General features: G+C 39.1%; 1 protein-coding gene across 1 annotated transcript in view; it reads right to left on the reverse strand.

The window, feature by feature from the left end:
* The window catches only part of brwd3 (bromodomain and WD repeat domain containing 3), a 116,065-nt gene that overhangs the window by 4,473 nt on the left and 91,000 nt on the right, over positions 1–20,592 (reverse strand). Inside the window, exons 32-39 of the mRNA XM_043704432.2 lie at positions 13,242–13,367; positions 13,057–13,135; positions 11,359–11,412; positions 10,261–10,410; positions 7,552–7,704; positions 6,315–6,592; positions 3,314–3,408; positions 1,099–1,257 (exon numbers count right to left, since the gene is read on the reverse strand). Of these exons, the coding sequence (XP_043560367.2) occupies positions 1,099–1,257; positions 3,314–3,408; positions 6,315–6,592; positions 7,552–7,704; positions 10,261–10,410; positions 11,359–11,412; positions 13,057–13,135; positions 13,242–13,367 (1,094 nt within the window). The remainder of the gene's footprint in view (positions 1–1,098; positions 1,258–3,313; positions 3,409–6,314; positions 6,593–7,551; positions 7,705–10,260; positions 10,411–11,358; positions 11,413–13,056; positions 13,136–13,241; positions 13,368–20,592) is intronic.

Raw genomic sequence — 20,592 nt, forward strand, 5'->3', positions numbered from 1 at the left:
GTGGGAGAAACTTCATGTGGAATGTGAATGCAAACATAGACAGTTGGACTAAATAGCAGTTTCTCAGATGTGAATCCTATGTAGAAGAATAAAATAGTAATGACAGATAAAATGCAAGCACCTGGAGGATTAATACCACTCTAGAACTTGATGTTACAGGGCTTGCTTATATGCAGAGGATCATCCACAAGAGTCACTTTCCATGTTTCATACTCACTCTAGTTATTCTTATGAATAATCCTTCATGAACAAAGATTTGATAAAAGTCATCCATTGACTAAATGTGTATTCAGTGACGAATGGTGGACTTCATTCCAGTATATTGTAGGACACATTGCAACATCTTATGAGTTCTGGGTGTCATGAATCCAAATTATAAAGGAAATATTTTTTCTGAACGTGCAGGCTGTGGCTTCAAACACTTTGGGAAGCAATCTACAAATGATTTCTGGTTTGCCTTCAAAATTCTGGGTGAAACTGAGAGAATCCTGAGGCAGTGATTCAAAGACCTCAATGCTAACCTGAAGTCTGTTGCCACCCAAATCAACAAACATGTTGAGGTCATGCCTGGCAGCCAGGGCATCCTGGAGTTCGTATATGCCATATTCAACCCCTTCCAGCATCTAGGTGCAAATAGCAGTAGATATGATAAGAACAGCAGGAGTAATCAGCCCCAGCACCAAATACAGAAAGACAAAATGTCAAAATCATTTCATGGGCCAACACAAGGGTCAGTAAAAAGTCCCAGGAAAAAAAAAACAGAAGCATTTATAAACTCCAAATTAAATATCATAGAAGTGAAATAACATTGAGCTGAAAAAATCTGAAGATGGTTCCATGCTGCTATAGTTGTGTCTATGGTCTCCTGCAAATTCTCAGGATGTATTTAACCCTTGGACCAGCAAAACATAAAAGAAAGTCTCAATTGGGATGCCTGCAGTAAAATGACGTAGTATCAGTGGCAAAATCAATTGCAAGTGCAAATGAGTGAATAAACATGTAGAAGAATAGACATCCCAGAAAGATTTTCATTTTTAACCACCACACTTCAGCACTTACATACTTGCTGAACTACAAGACACATCTATTTGTCATTACCTTGCCCTGTAGGCATAGGGGCATTTCCAGTTACTCCAGTAGATCCAGACACTGAACCAATTCCACTCCTATTCTGTACTTCACATTCAGGGAATGGTGACAGCTGTAGATACTCAACTTCATCATTCAGTGATACTGGAAGAACTTCTGTTTCCAAAACTGGAAAATAAAATGTTATAATATAATGGCATAAACCACCATACCTGGTTTCAATGTGGAAGGGAAAGGAAAGCATTTTTAAAAATCTAAATTTGCTTCGCAATTCCTGCTAGAGATGCACATGACTCAGTTCAGAAGTCATATACACAAAAAAAACGGCTGCACACAATGATGAGATGTAAGAGGAGAATAATAGATAACTTCACTATCATGTTTACCAAAAAGAATAAACATCTTCTGGGGAGAACAAAATCTGGCAAGAGATTTTTTTTTAAAGTACAAAAAGCAGCTAATTTACTTTCAGTTGGCAAGTAAAATGTAATTGCCTCTGGATGAATTTTCACTGCCTTTGAAGACTGACCTGCTCTCTGGTCCCCCCCTCACGTTAACACGACTAGCGCAGAGTTCAGTAAATTAAGAGTTGCTGTCTCACTCTAGCATGTAATCAAATCTTTAATGCATTCACGTAATACTGGTTATTACTGACAGGGCCAGCACTTTTTGCCCATCCCTAATTGCCATGAGAAGCTGATGGACAAGCTGTTTTCTTCACTTAATAAAATGAGTGTTGTGAAGACATTCCAACAACTCTACTGAATAAAGATTGAGAATTTAGATTCAGAGAAGAAGCAGAAGAAAAAAAAAGCAACAAATGTTTAAGTCTTAAAAAAAAGCACAACACTGCACATGCTGGAAATCTTAAATAAAATTAGAAATGGTTCAATATTATAATGGTTACATGCTATTTCTCTCTCAGCACCAGGGACCTGGGTTCGATTCCAGCCTTGGGCTTGCGTGGAGTTTGCACATTCTCCCACTGTCTGCGTGGGTTTCCTCCAGATGCTCTGCTCTCCTCCCACAACCCATAGATCGGGTAGGTTAGGTGAATTGGCTATGCTAAATTACATTCTGGATCAGTGGTGCTGGAAGAGCACAGCAATTCAGGCAGCATCCGACGAGCAGCTAAATTACAGGTTACATTAGTCAGGGAAAATGTAAAGAAATTGGTTGAGGTGGGATACTCTTCAGAGGGTTGGTGTAGACTTGTTGGGCCTAATGGCCTGCTTCCACACTAAGGATTCTATAAACTACATCGCAGCTGAGAAAAGTTTCACAGTAACTGTTTTTGCAGACAAATTCATTCTATAAACCAAGTTAAACAAAAGGAATGAGGCTTCAATGACAACGAAATACAGGTGTTCCAGATGATTTAATAAAACAGCGAAAGCTGCTGAAAATGGGACTATAAATGCTTTAAAAGAACAAAAGTATCTTTGTTCCAAAACATAACTGAACATTTGTAAAGGCTTATGAATTTATTGCAACTGAAACTTTTTGGGAAGTAAAGGCACTTTCATAATTTTTTTCCCCCATGAAGTTACCCCTCTTCTCTACTACTATCAGTATCACTTTTGAACTACGCAGTTTAATTTCCTTGTATTACTTATATGCAAGCACTTACTGAATTCCTTTAACCAAATTTAATTGATTTATATTTTTCCTCATTCTCACCACCTTCTACTCCACTTTAATAAACCTCCAGTTACATGGCATTCAGTCCATTCAGGAGTTTTAAAAACTTCTGCTTCAGTTTTTAGATCTCATGTCTACTTCCTTGCCCTCCATGTCAGTGCAGTAATTTAAGATGGGAGAACAACAAAGTAACCAAAAACAATAAAATCCCATTTAACTGTTACTGTTGCACAATGTTCATAGTTGATCTTGCCCAAAAAACAAATTTTTCCCTATTGAAGTATACAAATTAAAAAGGTAAAGATAAAGTCACCATAGACTAAATGGCTGCTCTCTCATTAGACAGAAATGATTGATAGCAGTTAAACCTAAGGGTCACGCATTTTAGGTGAGGGGAGAGGCAGAAAAAGGCAGGTGCTTTATGGTAACCTAAGTTGGTGCGGGAATTGAACCCAAGCTATTGGCATTGCTCTGTAACATAAACCAGCTACGTAGCCAACTTAGATAACTGAACTCCTGTACAAATCAATCACATGGTGATTTTAAAATACTTCGCAATTCTGAGCAAATTCAAAACTCTCACCTGGAGTTGTTCTTGATGAAATAGCTCTAACTGAACAGGACGGTAAGATATTCAGGTCTGCCTTAGGTGAAGTGTTTGTTGGTTCATGTGCTAGGCTAAAAGACAAGAATGAGAATAGTAAATCATCATAAAGGAAGAGTATAAAGATAAGAGTATGAACTATTATCAATTGCGTTCAATGTAAAACTATGAAACCATTTAATTGAGTGCTTTATATCTGATATCAATCCAAAGTAACTTAAATGGGGAGAGAGGAAGATTGGAAAATTACAGCACAGAACTGTATCAGCTTAGAATTAAATTGTCACTGATGAAAGGTCTGGAGATTTTAATCAATGCTCGAGTGATGAGGATTTGCCATACTGTCAGAGATGCCATGTTTTGATCAGACTTTCAACAGAGGCCTCATCTGCTTTCCTACTATTGCTTGTGGAGTTCACTGTGTCGTAAAAGCTGCTGCAGTTCCTGTGTGACAACTTAAAATAAAGTACTGCACTGATGTGAAGTTTATTTTTACATTCACTCATGGGACATTAACGTTATTAGCTGGGCCAGTATTTATTGCCCAATCTTGTTGCCCTTCAGGTGGTGGTGGTGAGCTTCCTTGTTGAATTGCTGAGGTCACAAACTAGTTTGACATTCAATGCCCTTATGGGAAGAATTTCAGGATTCAGTGACAGTAATGGATGGTAAATGGTTTGGAGGGGAACTTGCAGGTGATGATGTCCCCATGTTTCTGCTGCCTTTATTGTTCTATATGGATGCGGTCGTAGGTTTGGAAGGTGCTAAGAATGTTTGGTGAATTTTTGCAGTGCATCTTGTAGATAGTACGCACCATTGCTACTGAATATCAGTGGTAGAGGGAGTGGATGTTTGTGGATGTGGTGCAAATCAAGTGGACTTTACCCTAAATGCTCTCAAGCTTCTTGAGTGCTGTTGGTCTTGCACACATCCAGGCAAGTGGGGTGTATTCTCAAGTTGTGCTTCATAGATGGTGGACAAGGTATGGGGAGTCAGGGGATGAGTTACTCACTGCAATATTTCTAGCCTCTGCCCTGCTCTTGTAGCCACTGTTTTTATGTAGCAGGTTCATTAAGTTTCTGGTCAATGGTAATCTCCAGGACATTGATAAAGAGGGATTCAGTGATGGTAACACCATGAACAATGCAAGGGTCGATAGTTAGATTTTTTTTGGAGATGGTCATTGCTTGGCATTTGTATGATGGGAATGTTATTTGCCACTTTTCAGCCCAAGTCTGGATATTGTCCAGATCCTGTTACATTTGAACACTGACTGCTTCAATATCTGAAGAGCTGTGAATGGTGCTGAACATTAAGAAATCAATGGCAAACATCCCCACTTGATGTAACAATGGAGGGAAGGTCATTAGTGAAGCAGGTGAAGATGGTCGAGTCTAATACATGATCCTTCAAAAGTCAAATAGAGATGTTCTGAAGTTGGAACAATGAACAACCACTATTCTCTGTACAAGTCAGGTTCGACTGCAAGCAGCAAAACAGTTTGCCCTTGATACCAAATTCTAGTTCAGCTAGGGCTCCTTTATACCATACTCTGTCAAATGCAGCCTTGATGTCAAGATCTGTCATTCTCACCTCACCTCTTTTGTCCATGAAGACTGTAATGAGGTCAGGATCTGAATGGAACTGGCAGAACCCAAACTGGGCATTACTGAGCAAGTTATTTACTGAAGACTGGTATCTGTGATGCTGGTGACCACCACAGGGGGCCAAGATGGATCATCCACTCACTAGCTGAAGATTGCTGCAAACACTTCAGCCTTATCTTTTGGACTGATTTGTTAGGCTAGTCTATTGAGGATGGGGATATTTGTGAAACCACCTCCTCCAGAGAGTTGATTTGCACGTCCATCACCTTTCATGACCGGATGTGGCTGGACTGAAGAACTTAGATCTGATCGATTAGTTGTGAGATTGCTTAGCTCTATCACTTGCTTATGCTATTTGCCATGCAAAATAGTTTTGTTTAATAGCTTCACCAGGTTAACCCCTCATTTTTAGGTATGCCTGTTGCTACTCTTGGCATGCCTCCCTGCACTCTCCATTACACGACAGTTGAATCGCTGGCAAGATGGTCAAGTGGGGATACGCCAGGTCAGATTGTGGAGTACAACACTGCTGCTGTTGACAGTCCATAGAGCCTCAGAGATGCAGAGTCTTAAGTTGTTAGATGTGCTCCGAGTGATGTTGTGTTCTATGGCACCACTATTGCACTAAAGTATATTCTCGACATGAAGGCAGGACTTCGTCCCCACAAGGACTTTGAGATGTCTGGCAGTGTTGAGAAGTACTACATAAATGCAGTTCATTTTTTTTTTAAGTTTCATAAATACGTCTTTCAAACCTCCCTCATTTTATATGGAAGCCACCACAAACAAGTAATCACCTGAGATGTGGAATATGTGGACTGAGTTTAAAATGATTTCATCACCAGCCTATTTTTAGCTTACAAGTGAAATGCTCAAAGTTTTAAAATTTTGGTACTGGACACAATATAGGTTATCATTGCTTTGAATCTCATAATCGCCTTGGATATCAATTCGAATTTTATCAAGACTTTAATCAATTCATTACTCCCTTTGGAAGTCAAAATCTCCGACTCAAGAAAACATTTACATCTAAAAAGCTACACATATTCCAAAATGTGAGGAATTATATAGCTTTGAAAATCAAACATTAGGTTTGTCCAAGTGATCTACAACTTAATTAGCTGATAAATAGGTCTGCAATTTGCATGATTTGACAACAGAAGTCAGCTAAAATGCTGTGGGCATTGCCTTCAGCAAACTGTTGTCAGACAAGCAGGGAATGTGGTCTATCAGAAAAAGCAACGGATTTTTCTTCTTTAATCATACACTACAGCTAATCACACAAAGACTCTCTTGTTTATTTCAGAAAATATGCACATGCCATGATAGAACACACTGATAGGAACTTGGCACAAACATGCTTACTGTTTTACCTGAATGCTCTGCTACTGCAACCTGAACCACTGCCGGACCGAGAACTGCTCCTGCTGCCAGACCGAGAACTGCTCCTGCTCCCAGACCGAGAACTGCTCCTGCTGCTGCTACTGCTCCTGCTGCTGCTACTGCTGCTGCTGCTGCTTTTGAACCTCTTTCTATACTTTTGTCGTGGTTTATTCTTTTTTTGGCACTTCAAGGCAGACTTGTAGTCTGAAATTATTCTTTTAATTTGCGTTTCAAATAAGGCAGACAACCTGAGTGTCATGCTGTATATCTGTAACCATAAATATATCATGTAAACATCTGTAATTTATAATAGTTTATTCCCGTTAGAGGAAAGTCAAAATCCTGCTGGCTGCATCCTGACATTTTCTCCTAAATTTTATAAAATATGGAAGTAAAAAGTCTAATTAGTGCATTGTGACTCATGTTTACGCTCCTTTAAACTTGTTGATGCAAGTCAAATGTGTTGCAGGGTTGATTGTCAACATAACAGCCACATAATAAAATTAGACTTATTTCATAAATTGGCAGGACCAGAAAATATTTTGGTTTGATGTAGATATTTAAATCCAGTGGAAGCAATGTTTCTACTGTCTCCTGTTGTCCTGTTTGGTGAATAGCCACCTCAAATTTATAGAAGCAGATTACTTGACAGATTAGATTAGATTACATTACATTACAGTGTGGAAACAGGCTCTTCGGCCCAACAAGTCCACACCGACCCGCCGAAGCATAACCCACCCAGACCCATTCCCCTACATTTACCCCTTCACCTAATACTACGGGCAATTTAGCACGGCCAATTCACCTAACCTGCACATTTTTGGATTGTGGGAGGAAACCGGAGCACCCGGAGGAAACCCACGCAGACACGGGGAGAATGTGCAAACTCCACACAGAGAGTCGCCTGAGGCGGGAATTGAACCCAGGTCTCAGGCGCTGTGAAGCAGCAGTGCTAACCACTGTGCCACCCAAATGTCACAATGTTCACCACATTACATCATACTGGTTTTACACACCAATGAATCAACTTGTTAAAATATTCTACCAATGAAACAAATTTGGTCAATATTAAAATTTGAACTTTAACCATTTACCTTCATCACAAAACAAACTTTAAAAATGTTCCTCGATGTCAATGCTTTTTGATAACTAGTCCCCCAATGAGGAGCAGGTCAACAGTAAATCAAATGTCTTACAATCCTTTCCAAAATAAATTATTCTTTTTACCCTTGATTTCTTGTTGGGTGTGTAGGCTTTGGCATTGCTGAATATTAACCGAACATCCTTACAGAACTCCAAAGGGGTTTCATAATTTCCTTCTTCTAGTGTTTCTTTTACAGTGTTGAAGTCCATTGGAACATCGATGATATTGCGATAGTCCTAAAAATGGAATGAACACATACTGTAACTGACAGGTTGAAATATTTCCATCAACTAAGCAATACATGTCCCCAGTACAGATTTTCTCCTCAAATTCAATGGAAAAATCAAACTTCAAGAATCCAATTTCTTTAAGATCAAATTTGAACAAACCAGTTTTAATAAATTAAGTTGTATGGAGTTGTAGATATGGTTGTACATTGGGCAGTCACATCCTCGACCAAATGTGAAGTCACTCCCTAAGTGACTTTGCCTTAATATTCAATCTCTGGTTTAATATCAATAAGAGGTTGCAACTTACCTATCACTAGCAAAACTCGAGGTGCTGATGCTATACTGCCTGAATCCATCAAGTATGGAAAACCATACTCGTGCAACATCTGCACAAATTTCTTAGCTGGAAGAGGACAATGCCCAGGTATGTAGGATTCAAAGATTACAGTTCTGTGCAAAGCAGGCTACTGCAGCAATAGCAATAGCTTTCAAGGTATCGTTTGCAGAAACATTGTAAAAGGTATTGCCTATGTTACTCCGATCAGACTGCAAATCCTGGCTGAACGTAACTACCCTGAATCCCAGTCTGACTTCAGAACAGGAAGCTCTACAATTAACATGATGTTCTCAGTCTGGTAGCTACCTGACAAATGAACAAAGGCGACTATTACATACTGCCTCCAATCTCACCAAGGCATTTGACCAAATGAACAGTAGTTTACTTAAGCTGCCGGAGATCTAAGTCAAAAAAGTATGTTTAGCCCTTTTCTGAGAGTTGATTTATGCCAAATGTATTCTATGGGAGGAACATTTTCAAATGCATGGACACTAATATATGTAAGCAGTCTGCTTTGGCCGACAGCATATACATGTCATGGCCCAGGATATTAGCGTTTTATTATAAATGTGATGACACAAGGTATTGCTGGATATTATTAATATTAATAAATTAGACTATAATCTGGCTCGAGACTGACACTATCCAGGACAAAGCACCCCATTTGATTGGCACCACATCCATTCCTCCAGTACAGGCACTCACTAACAGTAGTGTCCCCTATCTACAAGCACTACAAACTGACCAAAACTCCTCAGGTAGCACCTTCTAAACCTACGATCACTTCCATTTAGAAGGACAAGGTAGCAGATACGTTGGATCATCACTCCAAGTTCCACTCCTAGTTACTCACCATCTTGACTGGGAAAAAGATCACCTTTCCTTCCCATTACGGAGTTAAAACCTTGGAACACTTTCCCTAAAGGTACTGTGGTCTATGTACACCAAATGGACTGCAGCAGTTCAAAAAGGTATCTCACCATCACCATAAGGGCAGTTAGGTGATTGATGGCTGGACCAGCCATCAACACCAATATCCCATGCAAGAACAAAAATGCCAACTTCACTCAGCATACATTCATTAATATTGGTTTGGGTACATTTATTGATTGATGACACCATAGACCCACACAGACCTTTGTATGACGAAGCAGTTACTGCATTACAGCCTGTTGGAAGCCCACATCTTCTAAAACAAGACAGCTGGAAGTGAGATATTAAGATAGCAGATACTAACAGTGTAATCTTAACATAGTTCTTGATGGCTGTAAGCTTTGGCAGCTGAGTGCTGGAGGGACTTTAGAAGGGAGGAGAAAGAAAAACTCAACTAACAAAGAAGATGGCTGAGAAAACCTGAGGCCACTGAATATTGCATCTTGTCAGCTCAATCTCCCACTGCAGCTAATGTGCTGACACTGCCATGTCAGAGTGCAGCTACTGAACCACACTAGGCCATTCTAAACAAGGCACTAAACATTCCGAGACAAAAAGCGGTCAAAAGATGGATGATTTTTGCTGCAACTCCATCCGGATCTGGAGTCACACCACCTGAACACAAAGCAAAATAACTCTTCCTCAGATAGTGTGGCATTCCATGATGCTTTAAAATCAGCTCTGATCTTAATATTCAAAATAGGTTTAAGATCAACATGAAGTTACACTTGCTTTGGAACAATCCTAGCCTTGCTGGGTCACCAACGTAAAATAAACATGAAATTACTGCCCAGCACTTGCTGTCATGCAAGACTGCCCACTTTTTATATTGTAATATTTTAATCATTCAATAAGAAGGAGTTTTACTTACCTAATTAGGAATATGTGCTCAAAATATTCAATCAAATGTTTCAGTAAAAATCTGATGCTTTTAAATGCAATATATCTCCTCTACTAATATTAAAGAGGAGGGTGCTGGAAATGTGTTGCTGGAAAAGTCCTGAAGAAGGGCTTATGCCCGAAACGTCGATTCTCCTGTTCCCTGGATGCTGCCTGACCTGCTACACTTTTCCAGCAACACATTTCCAGCTCTGATCTCCAGCATCTGCAGACCTCACTTTCTCCTTAAAGAGGAGGGTGCCCTACTTCGTAAGAAAGATTACTCCATGTTAAAAAAACTCAAGGTACAGGACACCCCTGAGTGCTACAGACACATCCTAAAAGCGGAAACTTCAAAAAGAAAGCTGATGTGTATTTTAAAATGTAACAATCTAAGAAAATCCACTACTTACAGGATATGCAAAGAGATCCACTGGCGTTCTAAAAGGTTCAGAGTCCTCACACTGGAACATGAGGTTCAGAAATTCTCTGCATTGCTCTTTCCAGGCATTCGGATCAGTACTGAACACAGGCCTTCTGTTCAACTGCCTTGGGAGTCGATGCTAACATAAAGAGAATAGATTCAACGAAAGGCAATTTTTATTGGTTGGGGAGGATTGAGAGCGGGAGAGGTAGGGGGAGATGGGGGAGGGAGATAAGATTTTACTTTACTGATAAACTATCAGTATTAGTGGGCGGCACGGTGGCACAGTGGTTAGCACTGCTGCCTCACAGCGCCTGAGACCCGGGTTCAATTCCCGCCTCAGGCGACTGACTGTGTGGAGTTTGCACGTTCTCCCCGTGTCTGCGTGGGTTTCCTCCGGGTGCTCCGGTTTCCTCCCACAGTCCAAAAAGATGTGCAGGGTCAGGTGAATTGGCCATGCTAAATTGTCCGTAGTGTTAGGTAAGGGGTAAATATAGGGGTATGGGTGGGTTTCGCTTCGGCGGGTCAGTGTGGACTTGTTGGGCCGAAGGGCCTGTTTCCACACTGTAATGTAATCTAATCTATTAAACCAAGTAGCATGGCATTGATTTTATAAATACACCACCCTTGGAAATAGGCATAATGTTGAGTCACTGTTACAGTTTTTCTACATTCGGAACCCAGCTTTCCTAGTTTTCAAGAGAAGGCAGTCACACACAGCTATGTCTCTCACAAAGTGAAGGGACAAAGGAACAGCATGAGCAAAGAATAAGAATGCCCTGGCCACATGGAACTGCTTTTATCTAATTGTTATCAGGAGTAATAATGCATACAATTATCAATCTTTTATATTAGTTCAGTTGCTACATTCAAAGGAAGAATAGGTGAGAATTTTTTAAAGCAAAATTATAATGAATAGGGAAAACTGAAAATTCTTAGCTGCAGCTACATTACAAGAATAGGTTGCAAAATATTGTACAGAATAATAGGCAAAAAAAATTGTATACTGTCATGACAGAAAAATCAACCTCAGGAAACAGTGCAAGTATAACTGAGATTTTCAACAGGTATGCACTTTTATACTCACTATTGTGTCTGAGGAGGTTCCTGGAGCATCAGAATCTAGTTCTGCAGCTATTTCCTAGTTTTATTTGAAAGAAAGTTAAAAAATTATGTGGTTCTAAAGGAAGCTTTTAATTAAATTGACTTATTTTGCAGATTAAGTTTACTCAGGCAGCATGTACTTAGAGATAAGAGTCAGATATACAGCACAGAAACAGCTCCTTCCAATCAACTCACACATGCCGACCAGATATCCTATCATAATGTAGCCCCATTTGCCAGCACTTGACGCATATCCCTCTAAACCCTTCCTATTCATTTACCCATCAGACATCTTTTAGATGTTTTAACTGTACCAGCCTCCACCACTTCCTCTGGCAGCTTGTTCCATACATGCACCACCCTCTATGTGAAAAAGTCACCCCTTTGGTCCCTTTTAAATCTTTTCCCGCTCACTTTAAACTTATGCTTTCTAGTTCTGGACTCCCTCACCGCAGGGAAAAGACTTGGTCCATTTAGCCTATCCACGCCCCTCATGATTTTATAAATCTCTAAACTCACCCCTCAGCCTCCAACACTCCAGGAAAACAACCCCAGTCTATTCAGCCTCTCTGTATTCCTCAAACCTTCTAACAATGGCAACATTTTCGTATATCTTTTCTGAACTCTTTCAAGTTTCACAACATCCTCCCTATAGAAGGGAGGCCAGAATTGCACACAATATTCCAAGAGTAACCTAACCACTGTCCTGTACAGCCACAACACAATCTCCCAACTCTTATACTCAATGCTCTGACCAATAAAGGAAAGCATACCAAATGCGTTCTTCACTATCCTATCTACCTGCACCTCCACTTTCAACGAACTATGAACCTGCACTCAAGGCTCCTTTGTTCAGCAACACTCCCCAGGACCTTACAAATAAGTGTATAAGTCCTGCCCTGATTTGCCTTTCCAAACTGCAGCTTTTGCCAAATATTCTTTTATTCTATTACGTCAATGTCAATAAACAGACAAAATTGCTTAACAAATTTTGTGTATTACATTAAATGACTGCACAAATGACTTAGGAGCTGGGGTAGACCATTTGGCCCTTCAAGCTTCCCCACGTAATCAATAAAATCTAGGCAGATCCTGATCTCAAAGCAACTATGCTGTCTGCCTCCCATAGTTCTAAACATCCTTGTGAAGTAAAAAAATGGTGAATTTCTTCAAGGCCAAATTGAATGTCCACACTCAGGAAAATGGATCGGACACAGCTGAGAGCCCTAACAACCACTGCGGTGGAAAATCCTTGGTTGTGGAAAAAGGTGGCCTGAGAACCTGCTTCTTTGACCTTTACACACCCCCACTTCCCAGGCTTTGTCATCACACAGGCTGCATTTTTCACAGTTAACCCATTTTCACCCAGTGATGGACCCCATTAGCAGTTTGCCAATCTCTCCAGCTCACCACCATACATTCTTTTGTCTGCTCAAATGCTGTTCTCTCTCAATTTGTTTGAACAGCTCTAACATGTTCAAAGTATCATTATGTTAAATGTTACCCAATCATCCACTATAAGGACATTATTGACTATTTCAGATTTGAAATCAAGAAACAATCATTCCAATGTCTTTCACTGCATTTGAAACAGTGCAGACCCCATATTTAATTTCTTTACAGAAAGTAAACCAGGTTTTAGTTGAGCATTTTTGATGCTAACATAGTGAAGATCTTTTACCTTGTCATTTTCATCACTGCTAAGTTCCTCTGTCTTAACTTTTTCATACAGCTCTAACATATTGGTGCAGCTCTGGTCCCTATAAATATCAAAAGGATAATTGGTAAACTATGATATAAAATCAAATCATATGAACAGCAAAATTTGCAGAGTCTCCTTAAAGTTTAAAAAAAAAATCAACTCACCCAATGAACTGAAGTAACGTATCCGTAATTAACTTGGCAGACTTGACAATAGGACTGTCAAGCTCATTGAAAGTCCTAGCATTATGTTCAATATATCTTACTTCCCACATCAGGGCAGAAACAGTCCTAGAATTCAGAAGTCAAAAAGTTAATAGGGCATCCACCATCAATTCAGCAGAATCCACAACTACATTGAAATGTACCAGTCACTTGTCACAAGTGTTATTTTTCCATTTCACTGCAATTCATTGATAAGAAATAAAATCAAACATATTGATTTAATACTCCCATACTCCAATTCCAATCACAGCAAACTTAGTCAGAAGAAAGAAGGAAGTGGTTTGAAAGGCAGGAAACTGCTAGCAAATCTAGAAAAGTCTAGAGGTAGTGATAAAGTGTGATCTACTCAGTGAAGTAACAGGACCTCATGAAATCTCATGGAATCAAGTCAAACATGGGCAAGGAAAGCTCCTGATTACAACCTGCAGTCCCATTCCTCAGCTGATAAATTGGTATTCCTCAAAATTGTGCACAAGTTGGAAGAAGCATTGAGTGTGGCAAAGATACAGACTATACTCTGAATGAGGGAGCACCACTACTGACTGAGCCTTAAAGGACATAGATGCTAGACTGGATATGCAACAGGTGATGAGAACATTCACTTGAAAAAAAGTGTACTTGACCTCATTCTCACTAAGTTACCTGATGCAGTTGCTTCCAATTTTGACAGCATATTGTCATGAAGTTGCTATGTAAAAAAAATGTAAAACTGTAAAATGGGGGAAAGCATTGCAACATCCCTTTAAAAGCTGGTGTGCAGATAAGCAGCTGCAGGTCCTCGAATTGACACATTGTATCAAAAAGCTATTTATAGTTAGCAGGCCAAGCAGCAGTTTTTAACCCAGACAACAGTTTAAATTTAGCCAATTAATTTAAAAAGGCACTTGGAAACTTAAGGACCAATCAATTTCAAATCTGATGGTATTGCCAACCTGAAACTAATCATATTATAAGAATTTGATGCGTCATTCGGAGTATATAACAGAGGGGCAACTGAATAGAGAGGGAAAGCCAACGGTCATTTGAAGAGAGAGCAAACCTGCCATCTGAGAAAGAAGTACTCGTGTCTCACAAAAAAATTCTTCACACTCTTAAAAAGTACCATCTATAAAAGCGCAAGGCACATTTAACGAATATTCTTGACAAAATGACAGAAAACATGCCGAACAGAATCAGCAGAAAGAACGAGCAGCATTCTGGAAGACACATTGTGTGAACTTTGAGAGATCAATTTTAATTTTTTGTTTTCTTATTATCTGGATTTATACAAGTGGAACCTGTATTATTGAAATAGCTTACCAAAGGAAGCTTGTTTTATTCAGGAATTGGTAGTTGGAGAGGGATTGTTCAGTTTATTACCGGTTAATTATAGAATGAGTGAAAGGATTTCATTTCATTTAACCACTCCTTTATAACATATTGTGGGGGTGAGAAGTAGATTATACCCCTTGTCACATTTCTTTATCAGATTACGAGGAGAGGTTCAGGTTTTTTGGTTTTAATTATCAGAGGAGTGTCGACCACCACTTCTTAATAATATGCTGGGTTACCCTCCTACTGTTACGTTGCACTTATAAACAAAAGAAATTTCAAAAAGATCTAGCAACTTAAAACTGGTTATTCATGAGGCGTTGTTGGACTGCATTCAGACAATTTTTAACTTCCGGTGGGTATTTTCCCACTCTACATCCACCATTGAGCCAGGAGATCAATCCTGATTCAATGAACAGCGCAGGAGAGCAGAAAGGAAGCAGCACCAGGCATATCTATAAATCATGTGTCAACAAGCTGGGCCAAACAGCAGTTGACCAAGGTTAAACATAGAATGACATTTCCCTAATATCAAAACAACAGTGGGAAATATCATGTGGAGAACATGGAAGACAGACTATGATCCCAAGCAAAGTGTCCATATGAATGGAATAGTAGAATTAAGCACATTTACAAGTAATTTGAATGAAAGAAATATATTCCCATTAAGATGATACAGACATAGCAGGAACAAAGAATGGGCCTGTGCACTGGCAGGGCACATCGTTAACATCCTGTCATGACAGTCAATCAGCTGCTCTCAGTGAGGTAGGGTGTGCAATGAATTACAATAAATATCATTCTCAATTACGTTATCATAAACCTGCAACTTGTCCACTCAGTTCCAGGTGTAGTGTAGAGAAATACGGAAACAGAACGGTCAACACAACAGTGCAGCTTGGATTTGTGACAGTAATAATTGTCAACAAAATCTCCTTATGGGTTGGCTTGATTACCTTGTCCAATTTTCATAGCAATTCTAACAGTGTGAATAAATGCATGGATAACCACATTTGTCCTTTAGAGATTGTTCCTAATTAAACATATGAAATTAGGTTTACTGGAATACTTATATTTCTGACACATCAAATCTAGAAACCAAGCACATAATGATGGATATTTGGCTTGAAGCAGGCTATGTAGCACCAAGAACTCATGACATTGCTGAAGTGTACAACGTGGCTTTTTGCATTCTTTAAAGCGGAGAAAAAAAAATCCAAAAATATTCTTGGGAAGAATATGAATTGTGGATTTGGCTCTGCTTGCTCTCCACAGCTGTCAGACCTGCTGAGCTTTCCAGTAATTTGTGTGGTTGCTTGATTTCCAGCACTCACAGTTCTTTGGTTTTTTTTTACTGTGTGCATTTTTGATCTTACAATGATAAATCAGAAAACAAGCTGGGAGGACAGCTGCGAACACATTGAGTGGGCAACAAAAGAAAAAGCATCAAATAGAGCGTATGAAATATATGAGGTTCTTCAATTCAGTATGAAGAATAACAAAATCGTATCTTGCCTTGTAAAGAAAAGCTACAGAATTCTACAGGATAGAACAATTTGGGTGTTCTCAAATGAATAAAAAAAGCAGCTTACAAACACGGCAAGTAATTAGGAAGGCAAATGGAATGTTGGCTTCTTTGTTTGCAGTATCAATCATAAAATTGGAGAAGTCTTGCTACAACTGTACAGGATATGGTGAGACCATACCTAGACCACTGCATACAGTTTTTCTCTTTATTTAAAAGGAAGACTAATTGCATTGGAAGAAATTCAGAGAATGCAATAGATTGATTGCATTTATTCTGAATAATATTGGGCCTATACTTATTGGAGTTTAGAAAATGAGTCTTATTGAAATGTGTAACATCCTGAGTGGACTTAACAGGATCAATGCTGAGACGATGTTCCCTTGATGCAGGAAAGCTACTATGTGGGACAAAAGCATCAGAGTAAGTTATCTCACCATTTAAGAAGATAAGGAAGAATTCATTCTGAGGTTCCTTAACCTTCAGAATTCTATACTTCAGAGTTTGAGGCTCAGCTGTCAAATATATTCAAGATTGTATGAGACAGATTTTTGAGACAGGGAATCAAAGTTGTGTGAAGCAGACAGAAAAATGAAACTGAAGCCACAGTCAAATCAGCCACGATCTTACTGAGGGGCAGTGTAGGCTTGAGGGCCAAATGGCCTTCCCCTGAGAGAAACAGGTTGCCAACCTGAAATGTTAACTCTGTCACACAATCTATAGACAACTGTCCTGCTTTGAAGAGGAGCTGGATATCCATGATTGACAAACTTTAAAAACACTAATCAATTTTTTTAATGGTTTCATGCCTCATGAGCAAATATATAAAAATAATTAAAGCACCTTTTAAACTTTGAGAAAAAGATTTTGGTAATGCTTCATAGAATTTACGATGTATATCTGACTAGCCATTCTGCGAATTAAAGAAATTAGAATTTCTAACAAGTATTATTACTGACATCAAACTCAGAAATACTACCCTCATATTTTGAGCAAACACAATCAAAAATATTCCTTAAATTGAGATGAACAGGGGAATGGAGGAGATTGTCTGTAGAGCACTAAATAAATCACAGATACCAGAACAATAATAAATTAGACAAACACATTCTACACACAAGAACAAATGTATTCCCAACTTTTGACTGCTTACATTAAAATGTAGGTCTAGAAAAAGCACAGCCCAAATTAACCTCTCTGTGATGGGGCCTTGCAGAAAGAACATCCTTTTCTTGCATGGATCTGAATCTACCTACATGTCTTAGCTCTGATCCTTTTTATAGGCCAAATACTCCTGGCTTAATCTGCCAAACAGAACACACCAGAGTTAAGAGAATGTGCACTTGAATTGGAAGTCTGGGTACTGTAACAAGACAACGATCAGGAAGCCGTCACAATTTCTTCCCACTCTTGAGAATTAGTTTGGCTCTTAAAACGGTCTCACTCTGCACACCATATTTGATTTTCCTCAGTGTAGCACGAGATCTAATCTAACTGTGTCACATTAGTAATCAGCCTTCACCAAATGTAAAAAAAAAAGTCTATGAGAAAACAGAGGAGAGATCTTAAGAATCAATATCTGAATCACATCAAATATTTTATTAGGCATCACCCTACTCCAATATCAATGCAGTATACTGAAAGAACGGAAGGTTTAAATCTTAAAAGGAATGAAAACTAACTTTCAAGCATTGATGGCCAGTCTCCAAAGATAAAGTATATTAACAGGGACAGGAGGGGAGGAAGGGAAAAGATCCAGGGAGATGAACCACGTAACCTTCCTTGAGAAAAGACCAGGAAAGACCGAGGGAAGAACAAAGACTGATGGAACAGAGACCACCACAAAAGACAACAGGACATTTGGGGCTTAGGAGTGTGCTGTCTTTGTTCCTCCCTTCGACAGAACGGTTCCGGGATCAATAAAGCACTCTCATCTATCACAGGTCATACAATGTACCACGTCTAACTACTTCTCAAAAACTGCAGAAAATTATATTAAATTATTGGTTGTCTAATTTAGATCATGAACACTCTAAAATCAACACCTTAGAAAGTATTGAGACTGATATCCTTCAGTGCCCACAATATTCTAATACTCTGATAACAGAGGGCTGGGCAGAGGATTTCAGGTGTCAGTGCCTTGATGCTTTGAATTCGCAGCATTTATCTGCATATTGTATTATTGTGAGTTTTCACTGCGCCTTTTGCAATTGATTTACTCCCAGCAACAGATTTAGGTTCTCTTGCTCTCAACCAAAATACAACATTTACAACATTGTGTGGATAACTAACTATACAAATAGGAATAAGATTACCTACAACATTTTGCTTCTTTGTGTTTCTAACAGTAAGAATAAATATTAAGTTGCACTGTAAATTTCAACTAGCTATTTTAAGCTAATTCAAAACAACGTTTAGACTGATTATTCATGTTTCACTTTTATATCATAGGTAGTTATTTCTGTTGACCTACTTCTGATTTGATGATGATTCTTTTTCATTCTTGTATGCGTACTTTGGTTAGCACATCACAATCCTCTTTAATTGGGATTTTCTGTTTTATGAATACTAAATTGATCCAATTCAATGCAAACGTTGGTACTAAAGTCTTGCGTGATTGGCGTAAAATCAAATTTAGTGTCATTAATTCTTTTATTATGATTTCTACTCTAACATCTTGGATGAAGGATATAATGTTTTAATATTATGGAAACTGCAGTGTATACTCATTGTATTATTAGACTTGATGTATAATGACTAAATAAATCAAACTGAGTATTATCACCAAGATCCTTATTGTATATATTGCAGAGGAAATTGTATGATTTCCAATTTTTTTAAAAACTCTCCGCCTATCTCCAATGTGGCTTATGCTGTGAGCCATCATATGTATATCCTAGGCTTGGGAGAAAAGGAAGTGCTATAAATTAAATAGATTTTCAAACAATACTAAAAGCTGATAATTTACATGTACTCCCAAAATTCTTAACATCTGGTGGTCTTCCTCCTTTCCAGCAGCAGTTTAAATCTGGTCTGAGGACTCTCTTTTCATTTTTGTACTTTTTAAAGTATTGTGGAATGAAATTAGAAATAATTGTTTAAAACCACTATTTGAAAGCCTGTCAGTATGCTTGGAAAGCAAATAAGCTGACATCCATGCCAAGCACTACTTAAACAATTACTTGAACAAGTTGCAGATAACTTGGAGTCAAGGGGTGGATGATGCAACTTTTGTTAGCAACACAAAGTTGCTTGGTCTATGGATTGGTAACTAGTCATTGACAGAAACCTTTTTGCCTGGCAACAATTGTATGATTAGTTCTCAGGTAACTGAGCAGCCTGGAGCTGGGAATAAAAGTTAGAGATGCTCAAGTCTTCTCCAGCTCAAAAGCAGTCTCTCTGTTCAACAGTTAATTTTAACTTTAAACCTGAAAAAGTTGTTGTAAGCTGGTTAACTGATGAGTCAGATTTTGCAATTGAACCAGCCACCTTGGGTCCCTTACCAGTTATTGGAAGCATCTGGAGAAAGATGACCAAAGCAATATACTGGCCAGCGGAAGAATTATAAAGATTTCAGCCACATGACCTGGGAACAACTTAACTGTCTTTGCAGTTTTTCCCCTCTACCCCATAACCCACTTTCATTGACAGTTTATAACTGCTTCCCTGTAGCTGTAGCTAGAGTCTAAATACTTGTAACAACAGTCATAGCACATGCACACTTGCAGTGGTAATGGGAACAAGCAAATAGCAGAGGATAGTTTTGATCCACCAAGCTCTGGGTTATGAGCCCAGCATGCTCCCGCTGTGCCACTCTGCTTGTTTCCTTCCCTCCATCATAAAGGTCAGAAGTGGGGATGTTTGCCAATGATTGCATAAACGTTTAGCACCAGTCATAACTCCTCAGACACTATAGCAGTCCATGTCCAAATACAACAAGTCTGGAGAATACTCAAGTTTGGACTAACAAGTAGCAAGTAATAATCACATTTCTATTGAGAGAGAACTAACCACCACCACCCTTTGATATTTAAAAACATCATCATCACAGAATCCCTCACTATCAACATCCTCAAGATTACGACTGAGTAGCAACCCAACTGGACTTACCACATAAACACTGACCATGAGCAGGTCAGAGTCTCAGAATGCTGCAGTGAGTAACTCACCTCCCTGACTCGCTGCACCGTGTCCACCTTCCAGAAGGTGCAGGTCCGGAAAATGATGGAAAATTGCTCACTTGCCTGGATGAGTGCAGCTCCAAAAAACTCAAGAAGCTTGACATCATCCAGAACAATGCAATCCACTTGATTGTTTGTGGATGTGGTGCCATTCAGTTCCTCCACCACTCATGCTCAGTTGTAGCAGTATTATTCATCTACAAGATGCACTGCAGAAATTCAAAGATGCTTAGACAGCACTTTCCAAACCCATAACTACTTCTATCTCGAAGGG

The sequence above is a fragment of the Chiloscyllium plagiosum genome, unplaced genomic scaffold (genome assembly GCF_037043375.1).
Source record: "Chiloscyllium plagiosum isolate Xiang-an unplaced genomic scaffold, Cpla_swu_hap1 HiC_scaffold_11, whole genome shotgun sequence".
Taxonomy (NCBI): Eukaryota; Metazoa; Chordata; class Chondrichthyes; order Orectolobiformes; family Hemiscylliidae; genus Chiloscyllium; species Chiloscyllium plagiosum.